The sequence below is a fragment of the Varanus komodoensis genome, unplaced genomic scaffold, assembly GCF_004798865.1.
Source record: "Varanus komodoensis strain SLA01 unplaced genomic scaffold, ASM479886v1 scaffold41, whole genome shotgun sequence".
In the NCBI taxonomy this organism is placed as follows: domain Eukaryota; kingdom Metazoa; phylum Chordata; class Lepidosauria; order Squamata; family Varanidae; genus Varanus; species Varanus komodoensis.
The window spans coordinates 5356642-5376352 of NW_025335954.1; the positions used below are offsets into that span (position 1 = coordinate 5356642).

General features: G+C 47.9%; 1 protein-coding gene across 1 annotated transcript in view; it reads left to right on the forward strand.

The window, feature by feature from the left end:
- Window positions 1–19711, forward strand: part of ESPL1 (extra spindle pole bodies like 1, separase) — a 47323-nt gene extending 27612 nt beyond the window's left edge. The window contains exons 18-30 of the mRNA XM_044443296.1: window positions 5115–5556; window positions 7272–7427; window positions 8459–8672; window positions 9289–9476; window positions 10445–10572; window positions 10666–10788; window positions 11553–11708; window positions 12550–12723; window positions 13935–14039; window positions 14939–15054; window positions 15784–15867; window positions 17508–17666; window positions 19192–19711. Coding sequence (XP_044299231.1) covers window positions 5115–5556; window positions 7272–7427; window positions 8459–8672; window positions 9289–9476; window positions 10445–10572; window positions 10666–10788; window positions 11553–11708; window positions 12550–12723; window positions 13935–14039; window positions 14939–15054; window positions 15784–15867; window positions 17508–17666; window positions 19192–19393 — 2247 coding nt within the window. The 3' untranslated portion in view covers window positions 19394–19711. The remainder of the gene's footprint in view (window positions 1–5114; window positions 5557–7271; window positions 7428–8458; window positions 8673–9288; window positions 9477–10444; window positions 10573–10665; window positions 10789–11552; window positions 11709–12549; window positions 12724–13934; window positions 14040–14938; window positions 15055–15783; window positions 15868–17507; window positions 17667–19191) is intronic.

A 19711-nucleotide genomic window follows, 5' to 3' on the forward strand; every position in this document is an offset into this window, starting at 1 on the left:
CCACATCACACTGCTGACTCATGTTTAGCCTGCAGTCAACCAGCACCCCAAGGTCCCTTTCACAAGTGCTGCTCTCCAGCCACTTGTCCCCTAACCTGTACTTACGACAGCTATTCCTATGCCCCAAGTGCAAGACCTTGCACTTACCCACATTGAGCGCCATCCTGTTGTCTCCTGCCCACTTCCATAGTCTGTCCAGATCCTTTTGGATCTGGAGCACCTGCTCCTCAGTTGTGGCCACTGCCCCGGTTTTAGTATCGTCTGCGAATTTGATCAGCAGACTGTTCACCCCTTCTTCCATGTCATTTATGAAAAGGTTAAACAGGATCTGCCCCAGGACAGAGCCCTGGGGAACCCCGCTTGTCACTGGCCGCCATCCTGACGATTCCCCACTAATGATTACCCTCTGCTTTTGGTCAGTCAACCATGCCCTAATCCACCAGACAGTGCTTTGGTGTATCCCAAAACTCCTCAGTTTCTCCACCAGGATATCATGGGGCACTTTGTCAAAGGCCTTGCTGAAATCCAGGTAAACCACATCCACTGCATCCCCTCCATCTAGCCATCTCAAAACTTTGTCATAGAATTCCACAAGGTTTGTCTGGCAGGACCTGTTTTTGCAGAAGCCGTGTTGTGTGGCTGCCAGCCTCCCTTCCCTGTCTAGCATCTCTAGATCTCTCTCTATTATGAGCCTTTCCATTGTTTTTCCTACAATGGACGTAAGGCTAACAGGTCTGTAATTTCCCATGTTCCTTCTACTACCCTTTTTGAAAATTGGGACCACTGATGCCACCCTCCAGTCCTCTGGAACTTCACCTGTTCTCCACAAGGCCTCAAAAATGGAGGCCAGTGGGCATGAGAGAACCCCTGTCAACTCTCTAAGTACTCTCGGGTGTAACCCGTCAGGGCCTGGTGCCTTTGTAATGTCCAATGCCCTGAGGAGCCCCTCGACTTCTGTGGGGGGTGACTCTAATCTGTGCCCCTAAGTCCCCGGCCTCATCTAATCTCCTGTGCAGATCTCCTCCATCCAGCTTTGGGGAGAACACAGAGGCAAAATAGTCATTTAGCATCTGTGCCTGTTCCCTCATATCAGTCACTGGATCTCCTTCCTCCTTATTTAGTGGTCCCACCACTTGTCTCCCCTTCCTCTTCCTATTTACATGCTGAAAGAAGCCCTTTTTGTTGCTCTTGATATCCTTGGCAAGTCTCAGCTTGTAATCAGCCTTAGCCTTGCGAAGAATCCTTCTGCAACGGGTCTCCTCCTCCCGGTATACCCTTTTGTCTGTTTGCCCCAGTACCCATTTCCTACGGAGGTTCCTCTTTCATCTAATCCCTCTAAGCACCTCCTTTTGCATCCATGGCGGTGCTCTCCTCCACCTCCCCACCTTACTAACTAGCGGTATCGTCAAGGCTTGCGCCTCCAAAACCTCCCTTTTGAGTGCTATCCATCCCTCCTCAACTCGCTTACGCTCCAGTAACCTATCCCAGGAGACTTTCCCCAGTCTGGCCTTCAGTTGGCCAAAGTTGGCCCTCTTGAAATCCCAGCTTCTAGTGCTTGACCTGCTGCACGTCCCCAGTCCCCTGATCTCAAAGCAAAGGATGGAGTGATCACTCGCATCCAGAGCTCCCCTTATTTGTACTTCATCTATCAGCTCCTCTCTTTTGGTCAAGACCAAGTCAAGGATGTCCCCCCCCCCCCCCCGTGTCGCCTCTCAGACCCTCTGTGTGAAAAATCCTCCCTCTATAGCCTCTAGGAAGCGACATGACCTGACAGTCACCGCCGAATGAGCCTCCCAACTAATATCCGGGAGATTGAAATCTTGCATAATTACTGTGTCTCTCCCCTGAGATATCCTTAGAATCTGGTTTGTCAGGACATCATCCAGGGTCTCAAGTTGACCTGGAGGTGATAACATACCCCCACTGTCAGGTCCCTTTCCCTGTCAAAACCCCTAAGTTTCACCCAGACTGCCTCTGCCGAATCCCCATCTGTGCTGTATTCTATCTCACTGCATTCTATCCCTTCCCTGATGTATAAAGCCATGCCCCCACCCCTCTTTCCCTTCCTGTCCTTTCTAAACAGATGATACCCCTCTATGTTCACATTCCAGACTTGCCTTTCATCCCACCAAGTTTCTGTGACTCCCACCAGGTCATACCCTCCTATTCCCAGGAGAGCTTCAAGCTCTTCCTGCTTATTACCCATGCTCTTAGCACTGGTGTACATGCACCTCAACTCCTTCCCACCGCTTCCTTTCCTTGGAGTTCCCAGCCTCCTCCTTCCTCCCATCCTCCCTGATACCTGGCCCCTCTCTGTAGGAGTCCTGTCAGTCCCTGCAGTACCTCTAAATCCCTGCTCCCAGAGCCCTGATCCTCTCCCCACACTTGTTCAGTGCAGACACATTTCTGGGGGGCCTGAACCCCCCCCCCCCCCCCTTCAGTTTAAAGTCTTCCAGATGAAGCTCGTTAGAGCATCTCCAAAGGACCTTTTTCCCATCCTCGTGAGGTGTAGCCTGTCCCTTGCCAGAAGTCCATTGGCAAGAAACCGAATGCCATGGTCGAGGAACCCGAAACGTTCCTTCTGACACCACACCCTAAGCCGGTCGTTCACCTCGGAGACCCTCCTGTCCATTCCTGGCCCAAATCCCTGGACCGGTAAGATTGATGAGAAGGTCACTTGGGCCTTTAGCTCCCTGAGTTTCGAAGTCCCTGGTGATCCCGACCACACCCTTCCTGGCCACGTCATTTCTGCCCACATGGATCACCAGGAGCAACTGGTGACCCCCAGAGCGTACAAGACGCTCCACTCTGTCCTTCACATGCCGGATGCGTGTGCCTGGCAGGCAGCAAACCTCTCTTGTCTCCAGGTTGGGGCGGCACACCGCTGCCTCAGTGCCCCTCAGCAGGGAGTCCCCAACAACAATCACCCGCCGCCGTGTCTTCCCGGTGGTGGTGGGCGGCCATGCCCTGGCCCTCGCCTTGCTGCTTGTCGTCCCAGGCTGGGGGTCCTTCTGGTCCCCCGAGGCCTCATCAGCCCCAGCCTCCCCAAGCAGAGAGAACCTGTTTCCCAGCTCTAGATTGTTGCCAGGAGGAGGAGGAGGAGGCCGTGCTGGCCTCCTCCTCCTGTGGGTGACATGCCTCCATGTCTCCGCAGCTGCTCTTCCCATGGTCTCTCCCTCAATCCTCTGCCCAGGCCCCCCGGGAGCAGCCCCCCTCTGGAGAGCTCTCTCTGCCCTCAGGCACCTCACCTCCTCCTCTAGCAGGGTCACCAGCTTGCACCGAGGGCAAATGTAACCCTGCCTCTCCTGGGGAAGAAGGGTGAACATGTCGCAGCTGTCGCAGTGGACAGCAACACCCGTGACTCCTGCCAAGGCCATCTCCTGGTCTGCCATTGGGATCCCTTCCGAGACCTTACCTTGGTCCCTTGCCTTGTTTGTCCTGCAGTTCCCCTCACTTGCCCAGTTCTCCCAGACAAAAACCCACACACACACGCAAGGATAAAATAAAATTTAAATTGGAGGAAAAACAAAGCACAGCACAGCACCAAAACAAAAACAAAGAAAAACAAAGAAAGGAAAACAAAGCAATTTAAAAAAACCCCTCAGTGTCCCAGGGAAAGGAGTCTGTGGGCAGCCCGGGCCACAGACAAGGGACAATGCCTTATCAGCCCCTCAGGTCGGTGGCCCCGCCTGTCCGCTTTCTCCTGGCCCCTCTGTCCTCTCTGGCCCCACCTCCCTTCCTCTCTGCTGCACCAGTCCCCTGGCCACTCAGCACTCTCTCCCAGCCTGTGCCTCTGTTGCTCTGCCAAGAGGCAAGAGCCAAAAGTATAAAGACTCAGTACCAGGTGCATCTCTGTGGACCCAATTCCATAATCGGGGTGCCACAACCAAAAAGGACCTTCCCCTTGTGGCCACCTTCCTCACATCTTTTAAAGGTGGCATGCAGAGAAGGACCTCGGTGGATGACCTTAGGATCAGGAAAGCATATATGGGAAGAGACATTCCTTCAGCTATCTAGGCCCTAAACCATTTAGGGCTTCATAAGTCAATTTGAGCACCTTAAAGTGGGCCCAGACTTCAATCAGTGACCACTGTAAATGATAAAAGACTGGTGTTACATGTTCTTGCCTTCCAATCCTTGTTAATAGGCAAGCAACCCTATCCTGTACCAGTTGGAAGAGTTTGGACCATATTCAAGGGCAGCCCCACACACAGCATGTTACAATAGTCCAGACACAAGGTTACCAGTGGATAACTTTTCCTAGGTTCTCCCTGTCTAAGTAAGGACAAAGCAAATTGGCTCTGTGGCCAGGAGCACCTTCTAACTGGTATTCCAGAAATAGCTTTGAGTCCTGGAGTACCCCCAAGCTCCAAACGCTGTCCTTTGTGGGGAGTGCAACCCCGTGCAGAACAGGACAGATACCATCTAGCTGGACAGAAGACTCATGTATCAACAGCACCTCCATCTTGTCTGGATTAAGCTTCAGTTTATTGGCCCTCATCCAGTCCATCACCCTGCTCAGACACTGATTCAGAACTGTCACTGCCTCATCTGGATTAGAAGAGGAAGAGAGGTAGAGCTGAGTGTCATCAGCGTACTGATAACAGTTCAGCCCAAACCTCGGGATAACTTCTCGCAATGTTAAACAGCTCTGCCATGGCACAGAGTCCTCCAAATAAAACCAAAGTAAAAACCTGTAGCATTATAAATATTTAAGAATAAAATAGCACATTTTAAAACAAAACTGGAGGCATAAAAGCCTGAGAAAATAAGTGTTTCCATGGCACTGGACAGACCAGAGAAAACCGCTAGGTAAGGCTTCCTCAGGAGCGTGTTCCACAATGAGTGGGCTAAAATGGAAAAGCCCCACTCATTAGCAGCCATTCACCTTACCTCAATTGGCAGGGATACTTTGACGATGATCTTAAGATATGGGTAGGTATATGGGACAGCATAAGCCTTTGGCCCCAGGTTATTTGCTTAAAGTCCTTGTGAATTGTTAAAGCAGTTTGAATGCATGGCCATTTCAACATTCTGCACCAGTGAATTCCATTGCTGCAAGAGCTGCAGGGATGCTGAGTAAACTTGGTAGTAAACATCTTTGTCTTTCTTAGATCCCCTTCAGTGATGACAGTGACCTGGAAGGCCCTCCAGAAGCTATGCAGGCATCGCAGCTCCCTGCTGCTCAGGAACTGGTGGCTGCTCCCAGACGGAGAGGCCTAAGGTCTGCATCTAGCAGAAAGCTGACACAGTCAAATCTGGCTAAAACGGACGGGTGCAATGCCAGCTTTTCAGCTGACTGCTCCCAGGAGGCAAAGACAAAGTGCCAGGCCGGAAGGCCTTGTGTCAGGAGAGTTGCCAGGCGAGGAAAGCAGCAAGAAGACATCCAGAAAGCTCTTTGTGAAGAAAGAACTTGCCAAGTTCAGAATGAACATACAGGAGGAGAGGAGGAGGAGGAGGAGGAGGAAGACAAGGAAATCTTGAGGACCATTGAGGAGGAGTTAGATGCCTGCTTTGAAAGCATGTGGGTTTCCAATGAGGGAAAAGCCTTTAAAGGTAAGTTTGGCTGCTTAAGAAATCCAGTTGTGTAAGATGGCAGGTGGAGATGTAAGAGTAGTCTGGTAGATGTCTCAGATTACATAGTTGTGCAAGCGCAAAACATTCAGGTTGATGCAAAGAGCGGGTTCCATTTTGAGGACTGGAGCTGAACTGGATGCATGATTAAGGCCCTTCTGAATCAAAATAGTGGGGCAAGATTGGCTTGACTGAGTTGCTTCCTCTGCCTGTTGGAGCTTTGAAGAAAGGCATGCATCATTCATGTCCTATAAAAAATGGACATGAAACTGCATTAGATTTCCCTAACTAGCTCCTATTTTAATGTTCTGGATATAACTGTCACCAGTCTTGTCAGCAAACTGTGGAGTGCAGGGACCAGAATTGCTAATTGAAGCTAAAATTGTAAAGGCATATGAGAGTCATGAGAAGGAATCTGCACACACACGGAAAGACAAAGCAGCTTCCCAGTCGGAGCAGAGGGGACAGTCATGTGAGAAATCATTTTTCTGAATCGTCTCTAAGGTTCTGTTTCCATTTTGGGTTTTTTGAATTGTGAAAACAGCATGATGGGCTCTGTGTTCGGTTCACTTTTAAATTCAATTTTCTGAATAATAAACAAGTGCCTTGTGGCACCTGAATGACTAACAAATTTATTCTGGCCTAAACTTTGGTCCCTTTTTAAAAATTTTAATTTGCAATTATAACAAACAAATGGAGGAGAAAGATGGGAGAAATGACTGTATCCATATTCCTAAGATGCAATCATGCATCTAATGAAGTTCCCAACAGTCACAAAAACATATCCCAGAGCAAATTTGTAAGTCTTTGAGATTGCATAGTTTTCCTGAAATAGACTATGACAGTGACCCTCTGGAAATCGTGGAAATTGTGTCTTTTTTGTATGAATGATAGTGGCCACAATCTACTTTCTTCCACTGATCATATAAATACATCTATGCTTCTGAGATTTTGGCAGACACTGCCTGCATGCTTTCAAGCATCCTGCTGTAAACCATGTGGACTAGAAGGTTTGTAAATTTACTTTTTATTAATGCTGAGATTTGGAGCAGGTAATTCCAGTGGCCAGCTGCATTTGCTGCATGTGTTGCAACAGAATTAATGGGTTTATTGTGGCATTAGTTTTCATGGATTGTGTGGATCCAAAGGAGGCTTTAGTCCAGGCACACTAAACGCTTAAATCTTTAAGGCAAAGTTTTGTCACTGAGATTTATCAGAAAGACCCTTTCTGTGCTTCTGTGAAATTGCAGTATACCTTCATCCCTAATAATAGGTCCTATTGCAATGGTGGGCAACTTGAGGCACTCAAGATATTTGAGCCTGCAGCTCTTATACTTCCTTACCATTAGCTTGGGCTGCTGGGAATTGCAGACTATGGCACTGTTCACATGACGCAAATGCTCATAATGCATTATTTAAGTCACAGTGAGGCTGTGGGGAGCATGCAGCTGCCATTTTGAATAAGCACTCCCTTTCTGCTGTGAGGTTGTGTGAACATGGTAAGCATAGATTGTAATAAGCATTCTCTGGGTTCGCACAACGTGACAATCTCCAAGTAGCAGCTGGATATGCCACTTGGCACCTGTGGTCATCACTGCTTGTCATCAGTTATATAACCCTTGGTAAGCTGTGGCGTGTCTGCACCTGGGCCTGCCCGGCAGCTGGCATTGTCAAGTTGGCATGGTTGTTCTTGGCAGGAAGTACAAGACAAGCCTGTTCAGAAGATGGCCAAGAAGTTCTCCGGCGAGATGTCAGTGCTGACTTGCAGGAAACATTCTCGGTTGTGGGGAAGAACAGCTTTGGGGACCCTTTCAACTTGTGCACACTTGCCTCTTCACTGGACATACCTGCCAGTAAGGACCAGAACTCCAACTCCTTTCTGTTGCAAATCTCATCGTTGTTGGAATGGCCTGCTTAAAGCCATGGTGATAAAGACAGTAACTGGGTTTGCACAACATGGCCACTCATTGTGGGTGACAAAACATGGAAGGTTACTGTGGCAGATGAGTCCAGGTTGCTTCTGCGAGGTGGCTGGTTGGAGGGCAACATCACCCTGAGAGCCCATAGCTTGCTCTAGGTGTTGTCATGTCATCTGAACCCAGGCCACTGACCCTTCTTTGAATACCAAAAAGTAGCAAGCAAACCACTTGGCAGGAGTAGCAAAAACTTACTTGCCACTCTTGCCAAGTTTGCCTAGGCCACTGCCAGTGGCAGATGCCCCACAAATGCCCAAGCGGCACTTGGGGAAAGGGTCACTGGCTTGGCATTTCCTACCACAAGTGCCAAGCCCCCTTTTCCTCTCTCCAGCTTCCCCATCCACCCCGCCCCCCATCCAGAGATTGTAGAACATTTTCCAAGTTGACAACCCTTCCAAAGTGCGCAAGAAACACACTGCAGAGGCTGTCATTGGTTGGCCCCTATTGTAATTTTTATCTTTCTTTTAATCAGACCTGCACAACTGCAGAGGTGCACAGTACTATCGGCCCAAAAATGAGACACCTTACTTTAGCAATGTCCTGTGCAGCAGTGGCTGTCAAAACACTGGCTACTAAGCAAAGAAACAAAGCAGGCTTGGTGGAGATCACTCATTTTCTCATCCATTCACCCGCTTGTTGGATGGCTTTTTAAAAATTTAACCTGTGAGGTTGCTGCGAGGATGAAATGCAGAGGGGAAAGAACCCTATCCAGTATTCTGAGCTCCTAGGAAGACAATTATGTAACAAAGAAGTAAAGGAGCTACAAATGTAACAACTAATATTACATACTTTTCAGGTTATTTATAAGTAACCATATTTGTATTGCACAGTGGCTCCCAAATTTAAAGAACTAATGCAGTTCAAGCTAGAAAAATGAGCTTATCATTCACCTGTTGCACCTGTTGCAGGCTTCTTAACCATGGACTCTGTCTATGACTCCTTGCAAGCTGCCTTCCACTCAATCAGCCATTACCCTCCGGGTGCCCTCTACAGCCATATTTGCCAGCTGATGGCCCTGTGCACTGGAAGCCGGGATCCCATTGCTACAGCCTACCTGGTCTCAGAGTCCGTCTCCATCACTCTTCGTCATCAGATAGTGCCCATGATTCACAGGAAACTCAAGTAAGGATTCATACCAGGGAAGGACAGTGTGGGAGGGTGGTGTACGTATGTCAATCTGAAGGATATGGTGTTGGAAAGTTTTGCTTGAGGTGTGCAAGAGGAAAAACTACCCACCCTTAGGGGAGTCCAGCTGTCTGAGTTTCTGATTTGAGCAAACTGCCTGACTAGCAGAAGGTACATATGCTCAGAAGAGTGACTCATGCAAATCCTCAGCAGGCAGCCTCTGAAGGCAAGGCCATGATTTTGCATTGAATGGAAGAGCAGTAACATCTGATGCATTGCTTCTTGGTGCAAGATGAACTCTGTGAATCATGCAAAGGTGCAGTGGGTTGGTTACTTGAGACCTCCAAGAAGTTTTCCCATTGTTGTGCATTGTTCAGTGTGCTGTGCCTGACACACCGTATTAGATAGTCCTTAGCACTGCTTTCTCCAAACTGCCTTCCAGACGTTTTGGGCTATCCTATCATCACTGACCATTGTCCACGGTGGCTGAGGACTGACTGGAGTTGTCCAAAATATCCAAAAGGGGTGTAAATAATTATGGTTGTAAGAGTCCCTGAAATGAAACACGCTCTTGCTTGCTTTTATCTCCTGTAACTGCTTTTTTCACCCTCAGCAAAATGAAAAAAGTGTCAGTGGCCAACACAGCCAAGCAGTTGGAAGCCTTGAGCCTGCAAAAAGGAAAAGCTGATTCTCGGCTCCAGTACCTCTCAGAGCTACAGAACCTCTTTGAGTTCAGCTGCCCTAGCCTGCCAAAGTTGGAGACGGAGAACTTCAGAAAGCAGCTGCAACAAATCCCCCATGGTATGTAACTGTTCTCAGTGTGGTGGATGGGATGGTGCATGCTGCACGGTTAGCAGGCAGTGCCATTCCCAATAGCAAGGCAGGCCTATGGCTCTCTGAGTGGGCATCTTGGGGTGGGCATCTATGCAACTACAGCAGAAAAGGTGGCAAATCTTGTTACCTTTGCACAGCTGTAGGGAACGTCAAACCCAGAGTCAAAGCTGGCCTCTTGGTGGCCAGATCCTGGCCCCTTGGTGTTCTGTAGTTGTCTCCATCCCTTTCCTTCAACCACCAGTTATTTGATTGCTTCCCAGTTTTTGTGCAGGTTCCTATTCTGAAAGGCTGAAAAGTCTCTTTGAGGACCAGGGCTAGCCCATTCATGATGCAGGATGACGAACCTGCATGAGGCAGTGGAGCTGGAGAAATGGCAAACTGTGGCCCTTTCTTTATCCTCCCACACTCCAGACCTCACCTCAGTCCCAGTCCAAAGAGGCTGCTGCCACCTTTAGATGGCATTCTAGGGAATCTGCCAGCTGCTTTCCTGCCACTGAATTTGCCACTGTAAGTAATTGGCTGGTGGAGCTATTCTGGGCCTTTTGCATGATTCTGACAAGTAACCAGTATCTCATGAGAGTTCAGACACATTCCACAATATACTGGGAACTCAGAGCCACATGCTGGGATCTTGCAGAGACAGGAAAATCACAGAATCACCAGGTTGGATTCATAAAAATCCAAACTCAGTCGAATCTGTTATAGATTCTCCAGCAGCTCTGGTAGGCCTACTCTGTTGTGGTATGCACACTTTGGAACCCTCTGACGGGAGTCAAGAGGAGGAGACAGCCGCAAGTTTTAAATGCCGCTTGGAAACACACCTGTTCACAAGAGTTTCCCTCACCTATTCTAATACTGCAGTATGGGTTGTTTTCCGTATTTCTCTTGCTTTGGAATTGGTAAATGGTACGCGGCATTGCTGTCTCTTACTCTAGGGGTAAGAGTCTGCATATTGTCCTTGGTGAGTATCCAGCCAGAAGCTGTCGGAGACATCCTCTTGTTGACACGGCTGGAGAAGGATACTGCCCCTGTGACCCTCCAGATACAGACTGCACACAGTAAGGTAAGTGCCGAAGGAAGTAAAACATCTGCACAAAAGGTCCAACTTGCTGAATGTTGGCACTTGCTTATTATCACCTACCTCTTCATTCCTCAGGCACCCTTAAGCACAGTGCTTGGTGAGTTGGATGCCATCCTACAGAAACAGAAAGAGACCTCAAATTTCACTGAGAAGAAGGACTGGTGGACTGGCCGGATTGCACTGGACCAAAGAATGAAGGTGATGTGTATTATGGGGTGGGCAGAATTCAGGCTTGCAGCATCTACACTATTTTAAGACAGTCCTGAAATCCACCAAGTGCAAAAGGCATATACTTGGAATTAAAGTATTCCAGACTGAAAGGAACTCATAGTCTTTGCATGTAACAGTCCATTTCTGATAACCTGACTCTTTCTTCTTTTTAGCGGTAGAGTTCAGAGTGGGCTGGGAGAAGTAAATTTGTTGTTGCTGTTGTTAAGATAGTTGGGACTCAGAAATCCTTGCCAACCTACTGCAAATCACCCAAGACTCTACCGGTAGATCTAGATCTACCTTTTGCCTACCTCTGTTGGCAAAGGTCTTTTAGGGGTGGGGAGGTCCTGGCACTTCATATTGGCTCCATGCCGGAAGACAGAGATCCCCGTGACTGAACAGAGATGCCAACGATTAGCAAGAGGAAGAGGAAATGATGTTAATAACAACCCTCGGCCTTGCTGAGCGGGCAGCAATGATCATAGAGAGAGCAGCTCTTTGAGCTTAAGGGTCACAACTCCTTGCCATCTCTGCTATTCATCCTGATTCCTTTGTGCTTTGTTCTTCTCCCCACCTACTCTGCCTGTGGTTAGCACCCTGACTGAAAAAAGACCGGGGGGGGGGGGCAGGAATTTGAGTTGCATAGGAGAATAGGATCTGCTTCCAGATGCCACAGGGTTTGTGCTTCTTGCCCTCTTCTGACAGCAGGCAAGGGGCTGCCCCTTTTGAGGAACTCCTGTCTCCCTCCCCAGGCTTTAACAGAGTCCTTGGAAATGAATGTGCTGAGCTGCTGGAGAGGTGCCCTGCTACCAGCCTGTGAGGACCCAAGCTTGGCCAAAGAGGCCTCCCACCTTCAGACTTGTCTCAGGAAGTGTGGCTGTAAGGATGTAGACCTGGCACTGCTCAAGGTGAGTGGCCTGTTGGAAGCCTTTAGCATGGAGGGGGGACTTGTGGCCCTCCAGGTGTTGCTGGACTACAACTCCCGTCATTTGGCTGACCGCCATAATGGCTGGGGCTGATGGGAGCTGGGAATCCAACAATATTTAGCAGGCCACATGCTTCCCCCAATTCCCTGTCTTAGCTTCTAGAAAGAGCTACTAGTGACCTGCTGGATCCAGAAGAGAAGTCCAGTCTTCCATTTTGGAGAATAGATTCCCAAATCCTTTCCAGAAGCAGGACATGAAGGGGGCAATTTACCTTTTGTGCCAGCTTCTTATATTCCATGGTACACTGCCACTGACCATGGAGGTTCTAGGTAGCTTCCATAGCTCTTGATAGACCTACTTTCTATGCATATTTCCAATCCTCTTTTGAAGACTTCCTAATTGGTGAGCATTGCCACCTTCTGTGGCAGCAAGTTCCCTAAGTTATACACTGTGTGAATTTCTATGGGTCTGGGTTTTTTCCCCCATCTGTCCTTCTGATTCTGCTGTAAATTTGCTTCACTGGTTGACTCTAATTTTAATATAAAGGGAGAATCCCTTTATCTACAAACACTCATACAGTTCTTAGTTTTTAAAAAATGTTTTTAGCATACAGTCTCCCAAACCCTCTCACACTAATGCGCCCCCACCTTTTGTCTAGGTCATTTACTTTAACCCTTTAATGTCTTAATTGCTCCCCCTTTTCTACTACTCTGTGCTTTTTGCCCTTGTACAAGCTACTGCTATATTGGACAGCCTCACTAGAGATTGTGTAGCAGAGATTATGTATGTTTAATGTCCATTCTCTCCTCCTCACCTGCAACAGGTAATGCTGACTGGATCGCATCTCTTGACCACCCAAGATGTGCAGTGCTTGGTGCAGGGGCTCAGCCCAGCTCAGCCTGAGAGAGCCCAGAACCTTCTGCAGGAGGTAGTGGACAGACTGAGATCCTGGACCAGTCAAGCGTCAAGTGGCCACTTGGTCCTCATGCTGGATAAAGTGCGTGAAGGAGGTTTCTACGCAGGCTTACAACGGGAATGGTGAAATGGCAAACCCAGGGCTGCATCTTTTGCTTATGAGGGTTGCTGCTGCTTTGGTTTCCTTCCCAGTAGGGGACAAAAACGAAAAGCATCTTCTCGTTGGAATGGTTTGTCTGTTGTAGGGTGGATAACTTATGGCCTACCAGAAGGTTTGGCTTGCAAGTTGTGCAGCCTGATCTATCAAGTGCTGCCCAGCTTTTTGCCTGCCTGGCATCATTCCCCACATTTTATTTATGGATAGTATCTTTAATCTGCTCCATCATATATGTTTTCTGGGTGCATGGCAGATAAAATAATAAACAGTAACACAAATGGTTAAACGAATCCACTACAAAATGTATTGGGTCTACAAAAGCTGCACTTCAGATAGCAGATTCTCTCTTCCTGATGGTCAGGTGAGAAGCAGCTGCCAAGTTCTTTAGGCATGGGGAGGGCTGATCTCTCTTCTTAACTGAGCCACCCACCTACACAAGATTCAAAGATTAACGGGTGCTTCCAGAGAGATATTCCTAGAGTGACCAATCAAAAGACACTGTGAAGGTATTTCCCTCCTTAACACATGTGTTTTTATTTTTTGGTAAAGGAAAAGACAGAAAAATCAGGCTGGAAAAAACATGGGAGGGTTACACATACACAGTGACCTCTGCAAGTCCTGTAAAGTTCCATGTAGAAGGCAGGGTGATGACGGCACAAGAGTCTTGTCTGGAAGCACCCCAGTCTTCAAGAGCTGAAGGAGGATCAGTAAATCAGATACTTGCATAACTTCCCCCCGCTTCATTTCTGTTGGAAAGAGTCATAAATTCCTCCCCATATCCTACATAATACTATTTAATTTAATGTGCATCACCCACATGGCGATAAATTGATGGGCTTGCAGTGAGGCATGGCTGATTCTGCAAAAATACCAAGCTGTCACCCAAATCTGTCTACTGTCATTAGCCATCTTTCTGCAATTTGTCATGCACTTGCGGAACATAATGTGACATATTGCTGACTTGTACTGTTGAATGAGCCTAGCCCCCGGCTGGTACCCTCCAGATGGGTTGGACCACAACTGTCATCATGCTGGCAGTGATGGGAGTTGCAGTCCAACACATCCAGAGAGAAGGCTGGCCTTGCAGCTCTCTTACACGAAGATCGATGAACTTAACTGGCAATCCTCCTTTCCAGCATCTGCAGAAGCTCCCCTGGGAAAACATACCATGCTTGAAAGACCAGTCAGTGACCCGGCTACCATCCCTGCGTTTCCTGCTTGGTTCCTCACTTACTAAAAAGGTAAAGCACTCCAGCATTGTCAAAGAGGGAAGAGCTTGATCTAGACATGAGTTGATACACTACCATTTAAAGATGGATTTTACAGCAACATGCATCAGCATGGCTGAAGCTAAGTAGCAGGTTTATTGCATGCCTGAGACTTCAGGAGTCCGGTGCCTTGATGAAAGGGATTGTAGAGGGTTTTCACGGAGGACAGGCCACTAATCATGATGGGAATATATTATCTCTCAGGGTCAGGGGCAGTGGGCCTCTGCCTGCCAGTTCCTGGAAACACAAGCAGGAGGTGATATTATACTCCTTTCCATCTTGTGGGCTTCCCATGGGGACATCTGGGTGGCCACTGTGTGACAAGAATGATGGACCAGATAGGCTTTTGGTCTTCCTATTCCAGCATGGCTCTTGCAAGTTAAAAATGTTCTTGAACTCCCTTCCTTCTTCTGTGGCTTGTGGTCTGAAACCTGGCTCATTCATGAGTCTGCTGGAGCTGCTTGCATAGGAATGCTACTACTTTTCTTTGATTTGCATTGGTTTGGGGGAAAGAGAATTTGGGACTGTTGGATGAATCAGCCTTGATCTAGCAGTCCCTTTTACTTCTGATGCTAAATCAGACATTGGCCTGACCAAGTTGTGTACCCACTCTTGGGACAGGAGTGGGTGTTGTTTGTTTAATCAGTTCTTCACCTGCTAGAAAATTTGGCTCAGTGATTTGTGTAATTTAGGCTGCTGCCATTCCTGGGAAGGTGCAAGGAGTTTTGTGCTGCACTGAAATGTTGTCCACAGTGAAGTCCTTTGCAAGGCACACACTCTTTTTCTGAACAGGCCTTGTAGATTGAGGCTGATCAAGACTGAAATCTGTGCCCATTATATCCCGTTTAATAAAGCTACTTTTCTTTGAACAGTATCAGCAAGAAACTATCCTTAACAACGGGGTCAATCGCAGCAGCACCTTCTATGTCTTAAACCCCCACAGGAACCTTCCTCGGACAGAAACAATGTTCAAAGACTGGTTTCAAAGGTGGGTATCCAGTGGCACGTACCGTTGCACATATCCGCTTGCAAACCAGGTTTCTGTACAACTTTCCAGTAGGCTTCCTTTTTGATCAGTGGGAGCTTGCTGTTGTGCATGCATGTCCATGCACACACCTGGGAGGCTACTTGTTTGGGTGAGTCTGACAGCTCAGATTCTGAAGATGAGATTGTTTTTGAAACAGTTCAAACTGCAGCTGTGATTCAAGCTCTTGAAACTCCACAGGAACTAACTATGGGGGAGATTAGCCCAAGGGCAGACCAAGGGACCGGCCTACTCAGCCATGGGAACAGAGAGTTGCAGGCCAAGGGAAGAGTCTTTAAAATAGGTAGTTTTTCTGATTGGGAACTCCAGTGTCCTGAAGAAGTGGACCCGGTCTCTAGCTATTATCAGCAGAGAGTGGTCCATTTAGGTGCACAAGAGGAAGAGTGGAGGCATGCCTGCTTTCACAGCACCCCTTCTCTGAGGGCAAGATGCAGAAGGGTTCATAAAGATAATGAACAGCAGAAAGAGTTCAACATTTCACTTTGTGTATGCTCAGAGACTTGACTATAACAATGAAGATCAATTGCAGAGAAAGGCTGGTGAGACTGATACTGCTTGGAGGAAGAAGCCTGGCTCACAACGTGCAAAGCTGACTTAGTCAAACACAGTGCAGTTGGTACTATCCATGTTAACTGATCTCCCCCCCCCAATCCCATCCTTGTTGTTTGGTAGTGAGCCTGGGTGGACAGGAGTCGTGGGAGAGACCCCCTGTGCAGATCAAGTACCCCTGGCCCTTGAAGAACGTGATCTCTACATGTGAGTACACTGCGAAGCACTAGGATAAAGGCAGGTATCTTGATGTGACTGGGGCAGAGAAGCATGCTGTTGGCAGGACAAGACAAGCCCTCTGTGGTAGCTCCTGAGATTGGGCAAGTGGCTTTGCAGTCCAGTTCATCCTGTTGTCCTGGGCAAATAGATTCTTGATGTTCTTGATAGTTACTGCGTTTTTCTGAGATTTTTATAGAACTCAAAGCATATGGTGGGCTTTCCAAGTCATGCCCTGGCTGCTGCTAAGAAAAATGTGAGCAAAAAGCACTGAGAATGGAGAAAAGAATATGCATAAACATGGAAAGGCTTGCTGAGGCTTTTCATACTGTCGCTTGGTCCTTTCACTGCTGTAGATAAGCCTAAAATCCCAGGAAGTCAGTTTGTGAAAGCTACACATCACAAATGAGTGGCAAGTTCAGTTCACGAGAAATGTTTTCAAAGCTGAACTGCTTTTCTCTACTGCCCCCTCAGACATTCCTGGATAATTCAAACTGCAGTGTAGAGACACTCTTAATAAAAACCCTTGACCTTTCAAGGAGGCTTCATTCTAGAAAGCTCAGCATGCTGCTGCTACCTCCATTATGTTTACTAAGTGGGCAAGTGTGGGAGGGCACCACTGTGGATGCAAAGAGAGGTGGTAAGAAGGATTCGAAGGAAGAGGGACCTTCACAGGAAAGGGACACTGAGGCAAGTGGACAAAAGGGTATACAAGAGAAGGTGGCATGATGCAGAAGGATCCTTTGTAAGGCTAAGGCTGATTATGAGCTGAGACTTGGGAAGAATGTCAAGAGCAACAAAGAGGGCTTCTACCTTCACGTAAAAAGGAAGAGGAAGGGGAGACAGGTGGTGGGACCACTTAAAAGGTAGGGAGAGGACCTGGTAACTGATGTAAGGGAACAGGCACAGATGTTAAATGATTATTTTGCTTCTATGTTCTCCATAAAGTGAGTTGGGGGAGTTCTACCTGGGGGGCTAGATGAGGTTATGAGGGGCATGGAATGGAGTCGCCTCCCTAGAAGTCAAGGAGCTCCTCAGGGCCCTGGATGGTACAAAGGCACCAGGCCCTAATGGGCTATACCCGAGGGTAATTTGAGAATTGACAGGGTACTCTTGTGTCCATTGGCCTTCATATTTGAGGTCTCATGGAGAACAGGAGAAGTTCCAGAGGACTGGAGGGTGGTGTCAGTGGTTTCAATCTTCAAAAAGGGTAGCAGAGGGAATATGGGGAATTACAGGCCAGTTAGCCTTATGTCCTTTCTGGGAAAGATGATGGAAAGGCTCATAGTATGAAAAGTTCTGGAAACCCTAGATAGGGAAGGGAGGTTGGCAGTCACATAGCACAGATTCCATAAAAGCAGTTCTTGCCAGATGAACCTTGTGGAATTCTGTGAGGTGGCTAGATGGAGGGATGTGGTGGATGCTGTTTACCTGGATTTCAGCAAGGCCTTTGACACAAAGTACTGCATGATATCCTGGTGGAGAAATTGTAGCGCTTTGGGATATAATGGTGCACTGTCTGATGGATTAAGGCATGGTCGACGGACTGCAAGCAGCTGAGGCTGTAGTTTAAAAAGATCCAGAGGTTGCCTTTTTTCTTGAGATGCTGTTTTTTTTTTTCCTTCCTGTAGCTATGCTGGGCATGGTGCAGGTGCACGTTTCGTGGACTCCATCCTTAAGGTGGACTGCCGGGCTGTGACTCTTCTTTTTGGCTGCAGCAGTGCTGCCTTAGCAGTGCAGGGCAACCTGGAGGGAACCGGCGCTGTTCTCAGGTTCATCATGGCAGGATGGTAAGTTGCCATAAGCCCTGCTTGCTTGCTTGCTCAGTCTTTAAAATCCGAGATCAACATAAGTTGTAGACCCTGGGATCTTGTGGGTGTGGTTCCCATACTGAATATGAGGGTCGAGGTACGCGTTGGAAAAATTCATACACTGCGCCGGATACCTTCTCTGCTAGGTCTGCTGGAGCAAAGATGCCCCATGGAACAATATCCAACAAAATACATGCAGTGACATCTTCAGGTTGCGATTCTCCCGTGTCGGCACTGCAGCCAGCAAGTACAGGGGGTCCCTTGAAGCAGCCTCATTCCCTAGAAAGCAAGTTTGTGCCTCTGAGCCTTGTGATGTGCCAATAAAAATGAACTACCTAACTTGGCCAGAGGTGGACAGAAGATGCATTGCCAGCTATTTGGACTTCAGCTCCAATATTCCGGAATGCTGAAAGCTGCCCACTCCATTCTGCTCTGCAATTATGAGAAGTCCTGCCCATTTTCCCAAGAGCTGATGTTTGTGTTTGTGAGGTATTCTTTCCAGCTTGAGTACAACTCCATTTTTTAAAGGTCCTCAGTCCCTGCTGGAAGGTAGCAAAGGGGTATTTTAGTGGTTCAGCTTTTCATGAATGAGGTATGTGTGGCTGGGGGATCTTTGCCTTTCCTGTAGCTGGAAAAAAATTCTCTCTGGGTCAGATTAGCTAGTGACATTGAGGGGAGAATTAAGTTCCCAGAAAAGTGTGTGTGGTGTTGCCCTTGGCTAGGCAGTGCAATTAATCACCTGCACATGTCTGCAGCACAGGCTGTATGTGTGCAGGGTTGGGCTCTTGCCTGCTTGGTGTTCCCTTTGCAGTCAAAGGCTGAGCTTAACAGTCCCTTGATTCCCTCTGTTTCTACAGTGAACTCTTTTTCCTCGATCCTTTTAACTCTGAAAACATGAGGGATGCTTATCCCTGCTTTCCCAAAGAAAAGCTTCAACAAGAGTGAGGAGACACATGTAGCTCGTAAAAACCTAGCCATGGGAAATCCTGTCACTCTGATGAGTCTGGGCAAAGATTTTGTCCTGGCTGCAATTAGCAGGTAGAAAAGGCATTCCCAGAGGCACCATGAGCGAAGGCAGCTGCTTGGAGCAGGAATGAGGAACATTTCATGGGTGGGGCCCAATGCCCCTTTCTCAAACTGGAGGTTCCATACCTGCCCCTTGTCAGGGCTGTAGCCGCACCCAGGGCTCCAGCTGGTCCCTCGCTCCAGTGGCGTTTCAGCCAGGACCAGCTTCACTGCATGAGGGCTGTCCCTGCTGTGCAAAGTCCCCCTCTTCAACTGGGACAGCACTGGAGATTCTTATTGGGAGCAGAAGTGGCAAGCAGCGGGGATCTTCATTGCTATTTTCAGAGAATCCAAGGAGGCTCCATAGCCCTGGCTTACTGTCATTATCCAGGGCTCTCTCGAGAAACTAGCTAGTGAAAATCTTGTGCTCTCTTGAGACAGCAACTCCTGCATACAGGCTTAGATTGCAAGCATGACTTGTGTGTTTCTCATTTTCCAGTCCCCTGGTGCTGGGTAACCTCTGGGATGTGACTGACCGAGACATCGATCGCTACATGGAGGCACTTCTGAAAAGTTGGCTCGATGCAGGATCTGGAGCACCACTGCTGCACTCTGTCATACAGTCCCGTCAGGCTCCCAAACTCAGATACATGATTGGTGCTGCCCCCATAGCCTATGGCTTACCCGTGCACCTGAAGTAGATAACATGAGAAGTTATCTGGCCCAGGGTGGTTTGACCTGGACGAATTTTTTCTTACACTCTGAACTGACTTCAGTGCAATCAGCTCTTGGGAAGAGAGAGGATAAATATTTGGGTGAGGCAAATTGGTTTGGTCACCAGTTGCCTTACCTCATCTTCAGTAGCCTGAATTGCCTTTATGAGGGATATATCTTAAGCTCCCATGTTTCAGAATATTTAACGTTTACATAGTGTACAAATCAAATTTCAAAGATTGTAATTTATTCTTAAGTCTATTTATATTTTAATGTTTCAAAGCCTGAATAAACATTATAGCAAA